Source organism: Vicia villosa, linkage group LG1, assembly GCF_029867415.1.
Source record: "Vicia villosa cultivar HV-30 ecotype Madison, WI linkage group LG1, Vvil1.0, whole genome shotgun sequence".
NCBI lineage: Eukaryota > Viridiplantae > Streptophyta > Magnoliopsida > Fabales > Fabaceae > Vicia > Vicia villosa.
Window position 1 is genome coordinate 248,424,858 of NC_081180.1, and position 10,377 is coordinate 248,435,234.

Sequence of the window (10,377 nt, forward strand, 5' to 3'; positions counted from 1 at the left end):
ATTCGTTGTTTGTTTCTTAACACCTCTGTTTCAGGATTATCGCCAACAGAATTTTTGCCAATGAATTCAGATGTTAAATAAATTTTAATTAGCATTTTGACTTTAATTAATTACTTAATTGTTAAAAACACTTAATTTAATAAAATAGTTAATATAATTAAAATATATATGCTCACATAATAATTATTAAAATATTAAAATTATATTTAAATATAAAATATTCTAACATCTCATACTAATAAAATATAATGTTATTATTTGCAATCTAATAATTAGAGATGTAAAATGGACTGGTCTGGTCCAGTTCGTTTCGGTCCGGTGAATTAAGATGTTTAAATGGATTAGTCCAACCTGTATCCGATTGTTTAATGGACTACCGAAAATGAGTCCAACCCATTTTCAAAGGTCTGTGCGGTTCGATGGACTTGCCCGGCGCGTATTTCATTATTATAGTTTTAATTTTATAAAAAGGAATGTAATGGATAAAAGCTACATAACATAAGTAGAGTGTCATTATAAGCTTAGTTAAGTGTTGTTTAATATATATATATATATATATATATATATATATATATATATATATATATATATATATATATATATATATAACACCAAAACATCCATGTAAAAGTACAAAGTATCTTAATATTATCACTAATACTTATCAAATTTTTTCTTCATCTCACAACCATTTTTTTGATCACATCGTCTTGAAAATATATTTTCATCATCTTTAACTTTTCTTTATCACTTGAAAACACATTTATGCAATCATATCTTATCTCAATCTTTTTCCCCCAAAATTTACCAAAATCTTTTTTAATGGGTCAGCCCGAAGTCCGCTTGCCCCGACCCGACCCATGAAAAACAGAAGTCCGATGGGCTGGGCCTAAAAGATAGGGTCGTGTCTTTAAGGTATTTTACTGCCCGACCCGAGCTAGATTGTTGGGCTTATGGGCCGGATCCATTTTGACAGCTCTACTAATAATTACAACACACTTAATAAATATCATTCATTTCAAAATTTCAACTTGTTTGAATTTGTCTATTTGTAAACTCTTTGTTAACCCACCCATCCGTCAATTAATACCCATCAAGTATGTAAGCGATAGTTATCAATATATTATCCAACTTTTTTCAATGAAATGTTAGTCAATCAAAATGTGTATTGTCATGTCATGTTGAATCGAATTATGGGCAATACTGATGGTCGGTTTATTGTCACAAAAAAACTTCATGGGACTTTCATATTGTATCTTTAAATCTTCAAGCACTTGCTTCATCCATAATAGTTTACAAATTCCTAATGTCATATCACGAGCTTATGATTTTCAGGGTCTTATTTCCGCTTAAATCTTAGTCGTCATCATTGTGATTTATTTTGTTTTCATATAAATCACTGACTATAAAATTTCAAGCAGTATTCATCCATGATCATTCTATTGTGTCGGTATTGTTCATGTGAGATTATTGTTCACGAGTCGGTATTGTTCATCTTGGCGGCACTATTCGTGTGTTTGTACTGTTCATCATGTACTATTCATTCTGGTGCTAACACTTGATATTGTTCATCTACTTTATTTATTTTTTTCAGTTAAAAAAGGAAAAATTAGAACATATCTTTTGTGTCTCTTTGCTATTATTTGCTGGGATTTTTTTTGTTCTCTTGAGAAGACACTTTTGCAATAATCAACCAATAGACACTTTTTTGTTCTCTCAAGCTTTTTTCTTCCAATCGTCTCTCATAAAATCGTATTGGGGGTGAAGCAATTTTGATCGTTGATTATTTAAATAATCATGTGTCATCTCGTATTATAAGTAATCTTACTCATGTTCAGTTTATAATCTCACTTTTCCTTCTTCTTTTTATGTTGCATGATCTCGAATCTCGAATATTTAGTTGTGTAGCTTTTGTCCATGTCCAGAAGCAAAAACAAACTAAGTTAGAGTATCGTGTACTTAGATGCATCTTTTTGGGTTATCATCCTAACATAAGAGGGTACAAATATTTTCATCATCCTATGTTGCAGGGTTTTGAATCTCAAATATTTGGTTGTGTAGCTTTTGTCCATGTCCATAAGCAATTTCTTTTTTGCTTCTATGTTTTAGGGTCTCGAAAGTATTTTTGTGTGTGTAGATTTTGTCCATGTCCATAAGCAAAACCTAACTAAGTTGAACTCTCGTGCACTTAGACATGTCTTTGTGGGTTATCCTCATAACATAATAGGGTACAAATGTTATCACCCTTTTAGTTGTAAGTACTTTGTTTTTAAAGATGTCACATTTCACAAAAATGTGTCTTATTTCACTCGTCATAAGTTTCAGAGGGGTTATAAATGACCCAGACTCTAAGTTTGAGTTTATGATCCTCAACAATAACTTTTCTAAAACACAAGAGTCTATTTCTAAACCTGATCGAGTTATCGCCTATTATGAATGAACCTACTCCTAGTCATAGTCTAGAATCTAGATATTGTCAATTTTTTGTTCCTTCTTTGTCTTCTTTTTGCATGAACTAACATCTTCAGAACCAATAATAGTGTATTAGAGAAAATATAAATTCAATATGCTTTAATATCTATTAGAAAAAATATTTTAATATATTTCAAACCTCTTATTCCCTTAATGAGTTTCATACTAATAAAATAAAATAACTAAAAATATACTAACAAAATAAAATAACTATAAATATTATTATTTAATATCTAATATTTACAATAAGTTTTTATAATGGTCTTGGACTTATACTAAGAGTTTACAAAAAATTCATAACTAACTACACTTTATCCTAACATAACAAGAAATTAGTTATTCATGGTTATCGTTATAGCAGCTTTATAAAGAGATGATATGAAGATGAGAATGTGTCCAAAATTGATGATTCAAGCTTCAAATTCTCCTCCACCATGCCTTACTTTATTTCTCTCTTGATTCTCAATGTGTTTTTAGTTTTCCCCCCACACCAGAACTTTACTAATAAAACCTCAATCTCATCACAACAACTTTTAAGGAACTTGTAGCAACTCATGATATAATTGGGAATAGCTTTATTAACAACTTTTATGAGGACCTCCTTACCTCCCAGTCACAAAAAAACCTTCCTTCCACCCTTTTACTTTCTTCCTAACACGCTTCACAACAAGTGAGAAAACTTTCTAAAACTACGACTCATTGGGCTCTTCCAGGCGAGTGATCTTCCGCATATTGTTAAGGAATTTTAGCGGATCATGTTCCTGCATATATGGCTTAATAAGAATGATTCAAACAAACAAAATTTAATAATAAAACAAACATAGGTTTAAAAGATTAATTCCAACTAAATTTGACCTCTCCGTCTCAGAAATATCTGGCAACATGGTCTGGATAAAGAGGCAGCAGTGATAAGTCTGACCGGCCTCCTTCAAAATTCCGAGGTGCCTCAGGTGCCTGAGCCTAGGTTTTGAATTGAGTTTGTGTGAGTGAGGAAAAGGATGGGGCTCTGGCGTGTATTTGAACAAATAGAGTCTGAAGATGCATCTACGTAAATCTTTCGGAGATGCATCTCTAGAATAACTTTGAGTGAAATTAGGTCATGGGCAAGAATTGTATTGATGTTGGGTGCGTCCAGAGATGCATCTCGTAATGTATAGGTAGATGTATCTTCGGTAAGTTCTTTCCACTGATTCAGAATCTGGTTCAACATTGTGTTAAATTTAATGCGTTTGAAAATGTATTTCTAAAATCTGAGAGTATATAAGTATTTTCACTAGGTGCAATAAAAAATTAAAAAACAAACAAACAAAGATATGAGAATTTATCTTACCACCTCCAAGTAGGGCGTTTTTACCAAATTATCCCTGTAAAATACATGATTTTTTAAAAAATTTCGGTACCATACCGGAGATTTTGTTGGATTTACCAATTTACCGTGTCTGATGCTACATACCGGAAATTTAAAATTTTCGGTATGAGATATTTCAAATTTCCGGTATTTAGCAGCAGTTAAAATTAATACCGGAAATTTGAAATATCTAGTACCGAAAAAAATACCCGATATTTTTCAAATTCCCCTGTGTGACTTCAGTTCATAAAATTATCGGCAATTTAAAATTTCCAGTATATGAAAAATACCGAAAATTTCAAATTTTCGATAAATGGATATCGAAATTTTGTGAAAAAACAAAGAATTTTCGGTATCAGTTAAAAAGATATATCATAAATTTGCTCTATGGTACCGAAAATTTGCTTTTGGATGATTTTTGCCACAGTTGTTTTTTTAAAAAAAATAAAAATTTTGAATAAATAATATCAGGACCATTTTGGGAATAATGTAAAATTGGGGGTGGCATTTATAATTCTCCAAAGATATCTATGAAATGATTTAATCGCCCCAATGAGGTGTGCCTATTAGAAAAAATGATCGGAATGACATGAAACGAACGGACAAGATGATTTCACCACACAATAAGCTCCTGCTACTTCTCACACCCTATAATCCCATTTTCTGGGCGCAACTCTTTCTTCCTCCATCATTCATTCCCATTACCCCCACCCTAATTTCAAAACCTATTTCTCTCTTCTCTTCTCTTCAAGGTACAAAAAAAACCCATTCTCTCTCTTTATCTTCATGCTCTATCATTCTATTTTTCTTCTTCTCTTGTTTCCAAATCCCACGCTCTTACAATTCCTTTGTCAATGCATTCATATATTAATCGAAAAATTGCTTATAATCTGCTTAATTAGCTGATTATGCTTAATAATCACTTTTTTTAACAGGTTTATCTCAAAATCGATTTTGAATTCAACGTGATTTTATGGGGAATGTACTCGGTGCGAACAATACCAAGGCTCGTGGGAGTGTTTTACCCAGCGAGGTTTTGCCAGGTGAGGCATGCAAGAGACAGAGATTGTTATCAACTTCTTATGAGGATAACCCTAGACTGATTCCTTCTCTTCCTGATGAGATATCAGTTCAGATTCTAGCTAGGGTTCCTCGAATTTGTTACTTGAATCTCAAGTCAGTTTCTCGAGCTTGGAAAGCGGCTCTCGCGAGTTCGGATGTTTTTTGTTTGAGAAAAGAACTTGGAACGGAAGAGGAGTGGTTGTATGTGTTGACGAAAGCGAATGATGAGAGGCTTTTATGGTATGCGTTGGATCCGATTTCAGGAAGATGGCAAAGGTTACCTCCAATGCCGAATGTTTTCGTTGAAGATGAAGGTAAAAAGGGTTTGGCGGCTCTTCCGCGTCGGATGTGGAGTATGTTGGGTTCGAGTGTTAGAATTGCGGATGTTTTTATGAATTGGCTTAGAAGGAGAGACGCGTTGGATCGGATGCCGTTTTGTGGTTGCTCTATTGGGGCTGTTGGTGGTTGCATTTATGCTTTGGGAGGGTTTTCTAAAGCTTCGGCTATGAACTCGGTATGGAGATATGATCCTGTTAAAAATGGTTGGACTGAGGTTAGTCCGATGTTGGTTGGTAGAGCGTACAGCAAGACGGGTATATTGAAGGGTAAGCTTTATGTTGTTGGAGGGGTTACTAGGGGTCGCGGTGGATTGAATCCCCTACAATCTGCAGAAGTTTATGATCCGAACACCGGTATATGGTCCCAATTACCAAACATGCCTTTTACAAAAGCTCAGGTGCTACCGACAGCTTTTCTGGCTGACTTGTTAAAGCCTATTGCGACGGGAATGACTTCATATAGAGGAAGGTTGTTTGTTCCTCAGAGTTTGTATTGTTGGCCGTTTTTCGTTGATGTTGGAGGAGAAGTTTATGATCCGGATATAAATTCTTGGGTTGAAATGCCGGTTGGGATGGGTGACGGTTGGCCTGCGAGGCAAGCTGGAACAAAATTGAGTGTTATTGTCAATAATGATTTGTATGCATTAGATCCTTCAAGCTCTCTCAACTCTGCGAAGATAAAGGTATACGACGAAGAAGGTGATACTTGGAAAGTGGTTGCGGGAGATGTTCCTATTCATGATTTGGCTGATTCAGAATCTCCTTATCTTTTAGCTAGTTTACTTGGAAAACTCCATGTGATTACTAAAGATGCCAATCACAATATTGCAGTCTTGCAAGCTGGCATGAAAAATAATTTAGCTTCCTCTCAGTCGATGTCGTCATCATCTGATAGTAGCTCATTCGGCGAACTTGCTGAATCATCAGCAGAATCAGAGACAGAACTTTGGAGGGTTTTTGCTTCTAGGAGTGATAGATCTGCTGAGCTAGTTAGCTGTCAATCCCTTAAAGTTTAATTTTTCAGAGCTAAAATTATCGTGGTTCCGAGATCATTATGCCTGTAGTAGCTGGTATCATTGCAGACAACCCACAATGTTCGTTTCATTGCGGACAACCCACAATGTTAACAACAATTTCAAATTTTAAATGGTGAGCGGTCCAGTCTCACTGCATCATTGATCCATAAGATGTAATTTCACATTAGCTGTGTATATTAGCTCATACACAGACAACTCAAAATTTTACAAATTAAGTATATCAAAATGTACATCGATTATGAATGTTTTTCGAAACATTTCTTACATTTTACATTGTGTATATCTTTATAGGATTACATTTTGTCTTGTTACTCTTGCACCAATGTAGCAGATACTATCTTTATTGAATGGATTTTCAATTTAATATGTTATGTTATCTGTTTTATTTGCTCATTTTCTCCTTATACATTGCTCATTTCTTACTCAACTAACATTAGCTAGTCAATATCAATCTCCCTAGATTACCACTCACCCTGATATTTGTTCTGTAACTTTCTGTTGTGACAATGAAGGATTTAGTTCACATATTTGTTGCACTACAAATACACAATATATTATAAATAGAACTTGAAACTACATTTTGCAGAAGTAGTGAAGCCTCATAGTAGTTATTTTGCTTTATTTTATGAATAGATTATGAAACTAACAGAAGTAAAAGCATTAGAAACCCTCCTAGTAGAGAAGATATTTGAGTCTCTCCGATGCTTCGATGACAGACTCTCTCTGGCCAAAAGCACTAATTCTTATATACCCTTCACCACCTGGACCAAAACCACTGCCTGGAACTGTAATTATGTGTGTATTCTCAAGAATTTCATCAAAGACATCCCAAGATTTTAAGCCAGGAAAACGGACCCAAACATAGGGTGCATTTTTACCTCCGTAAACCGTCAGACCAAGAGAGGTCAAAGCATTGACCAGTATTCTTGCATTCTCCATGTAGTAGTCAATAAGGGACTTCACAGCCTGAGATGAGAAATTTTCCAAATCATTATCTATTTGAAAACAATCACACAATGACAGAACGATTTCATAGAGTTCAAGGTAGTGAATTAAGATACAATATTTTGCACTAGTCTAGGAACTGAACTTGAAATGAAGCACAAATAGGAATGTTGACAAGTTATACAGGTTCTTAGTTAGGGAGCTAGAATCTTACTTTAAGACCCTCTGGTGAAAGGCATGCTAGTCCCCCGGCCTGAGATATGTTAGATGCTCCATTGAAACAGGTACACACGATGCGGTTGAAATCGTGCAAAACAGGGAAGCCGTTTGAATATAACAATTCTTCGGGGACTACTGTCCAACCAAGTCGGACACCTGTAAAGCCGGCAAATTTTGAGAAGGACGACACTTCAATTGCAACCTGAAAGCATGAAACTAAGAAGATCAAGATTACCATTGTAGAGTTGAGAACAGTGCATGCTAAAAACAAAACAAATGCCATGCAAAAACATACCTCTTTGGCTCCGGGAATTTCAAAGATTGATTTAGGACTATCATCAGTGATATAAGCAGAATATGCAGAGTCATAGATAATAATCGATCCATTAACTTTCGCAAAATCCACAAGTTGCTGCAACTGTTTCCTTGTTGCTGCATGACCAGTAGGATTGTTTGGAGAACAGAAGAAAATAAGCTGTGTCCTCGAAGTTCTATGCAGATCCGGGAAGAAGTCAGTTTGAGGTCCACATGTCATGTATTCTATGTTTTCATATTTGCCAATTCTATCTACAAACTTGCCAGCATGACCAATTATGACACTCGAGTCTATGTAAGCCTGTTTCATATGAATTTTCTGTTATTAACAACCTTTGGCAAATGGAATACATTGTTTTAAGCTTGAATATATGTTTTTTTGTTTTTAATTCTTGTAAATATATTATATTTTTCTTCTGATCATTCTTGTGTTTTAGTTCGTCTAAGATTATTCATATTGAATTCGCCTTTGTAATATATAGAATATTTGATTTTAGACTTTTAGTCCTTGCAAAATATACTATTTATTATGTTTGGTCATTATAACTTTCATGACATCAATTCCTTATTAGTGTAAAGGACTTAGTCCAAAGTAGTTGTTGATATTTAGATTACAGATTATTCAATCTTTTGCTGTTGAAAATAGATTATTGAATATTGAAAATACCGGGAAGGATGGATCCTGTACAGCTATCTTCAAATTGGGACCCATTAGCAGCTGCATGTGTTGAGACAAATCAATGTCACATGTGAGAAGGAAGAACAAGAAGAAGAAGAAGAAGAATAGAACGAGACAAATATGATTATGAAATAGTATCTGTTGAATACCTGAAGACGAGAAATATCACATTGCGCACCGTCCGAAACAAAAACTTCAGAAGGTTTTATCCCTAGATCTTTGTAAACTCTATGAGCAATTGCTTTTCTCAGAGCCTGCAAATGTAGTTTTTGCAGAACATGCATCAGAACAGAAAAAATTCTATGTTTTTTTTGTGATGTTTTCTTGCTCAAACATGTTCTAAGATACCTTTTCGCCTTGCTCAGGTCCATATCCTTTATAACCTTCTGCTGTTGAAAGGCCGCGAACAAACTGCAGAACATCATACGAAAAGGAAAATTGTAAGTTTACCTTTATCCATTTTCTGTCTATGAATCAGGATAGTTCATGTGTATTTTCAACAGAAAGAATCTTCGTAACTTACATCAACCATGCTTGATGTTACAAGTGTCGGTAACGGTTCTGTAGTGTCACCGATTCCAAGGTCTATCACGTTTGCATTTGGATACTTCTTTAAATGAAGAAGCTCGTGTCTTTCAATCTGATGCAACATAATAATAGTATAACACATATCACAAAACTCTAACATGTGCCTGTCATATGACATAGTGAATTTCCATGACAGTACAAAATCGAAAATACGAGAATGTTATTGAAGAGTACCTCAGGAAACAAATAACCATGTTGAAGTTTCTCCATGTTTACATTCCTAGGTACTTTTGTGCAGTGTCCTGAACATTATAACAAGCATAACGATAAGTCTAAGACGAAGAAAATAAAATCCATATAAAAATTTTGCATACCAATTTTGACAGTTTGATTCTTCAATGTGCATGAAAACCTGTTCACTAACATCCTAGGCTGCAAAGAATTTGGACTAAACACAGAACTCAAATTTGATGTCTTGTACATTTTATGTTCTCAAAAACCAGAGGCTTTTTCTCTAAGGTTTTGGTTCTTATTTTTTATGACTATGTAGCAATGATGCCACTATACACAAAAACATATTTATAACCAAGAGTTGTGTCATAAACTAGGTCTAGATTCTCTCATCTCAAATGTCAATTTCAACAATTCATTTTCCACACACCTACTTCCAAACTTTTTCTATTATGTCTTCCTAACATTTTACATGTTTGGAAAATATATCGACGATTTTTCATTTTTACCGAATGTATTCTCTCCGTTAACGTGGAAGAATAGTAAAAATTTAAATATGTACATAAAAAAAATTAGAGATTTATTTTTTGTCTGTAGACGAAGTGGTAATAATCACTAAAAACTCACACATACAACTGTGAATACTAGGGTTTGAACTCTTGTGATGTAATCCAATTCAATAAATATCGGCTTATATCAGCTGAACTCAGCTTAATATTAAAAATAAATTAGAAGAAAAAGTTAAATGTGATAATTTAAAAACATGAAAATAGCATGAGAGAAAATAGTGGAAAGAATTCATTCCCTTTTAAACTACTATCTCTCATCCATATTATGATCTATAAAATAATAAAATTTAATTTGCAAAAATAGATATTATTTTTGCTAGCTTCAACATTAAATATGTGGCCTCACGATCTATATCTATATATGTAAAATAATGCCATTTACATAAGAAATATAGTGCTCAAGGACATGACATTTTAGTAGAAATAATTTTGGAAGACATGCTTAATAGAAACACAATAATTACTTTCATAATGTTCCAATTACACAAATGCATCAACATCCAAAATTTTGTATTAAAGATGGTAGGCATCTAAGTAGTTAATGTGACAATTGAACTTTAAATAATTAAATACTTTTAATTTTTTTAACATTTGAGTATTCATGGCTATAACACTTTACTCCATATTTAATAAA

General features: G+C 33.7%; 2 protein-coding genes across 2 annotated transcripts; one reads left to right on the plus strand and one right to left on the minus strand.

The window, feature by feature from the left end:
• Window positions 1-4,427: 4,427 nt before the first annotated feature.
• Window positions 4,428-6,621, plus strand: LOC131645111 (F-box/kelch-repeat protein At1g22040-like). Its single transcript, XM_058915771.1, has 2 exons — window positions 4,428-4,572; window positions 4,756-6,621. The coding sequence occupies exon 2, from the start codon at window positions 4,794-4,796 to the stop codon at window positions 6,234-6,236; it is 1,443 nt and encodes a 480-aa protein (XP_058771754.1). The 5' UTR covers window positions 4,428-4,572; window positions 4,756-4,793; the 3' UTR covers window positions 6,237-6,621.
• A 96-nt stretch (window positions 6,622-6,717) lies between these two features.
• LOC131645112 (aminotransferase ALD1, chloroplastic) lies at window positions 6,718-9,426 on the minus strand. The gene is made up of 9 exons (XM_058915772.1): window positions 9,318-9,426; window positions 9,178-9,245; window positions 8,939-9,055; window positions 8,764-8,826; window positions 8,565-8,669; window positions 8,404-8,454; window positions 7,717-8,037; window positions 7,417-7,623; window positions 6,718-7,223 (listed from the first exon to the last, which is right to left on the minus strand). The coding sequence occupies exons 1-9, from the start codon at window positions 9,424-9,426 to the stop codon at window positions 6,930-6,932; spliced, it is 1,335 nt and encodes a 444-aa protein (XP_058771755.1). The 3' UTR covers window positions 6,718-6,929.
• Window positions 9,427-10,377: the final 951 nt, after the last annotated feature.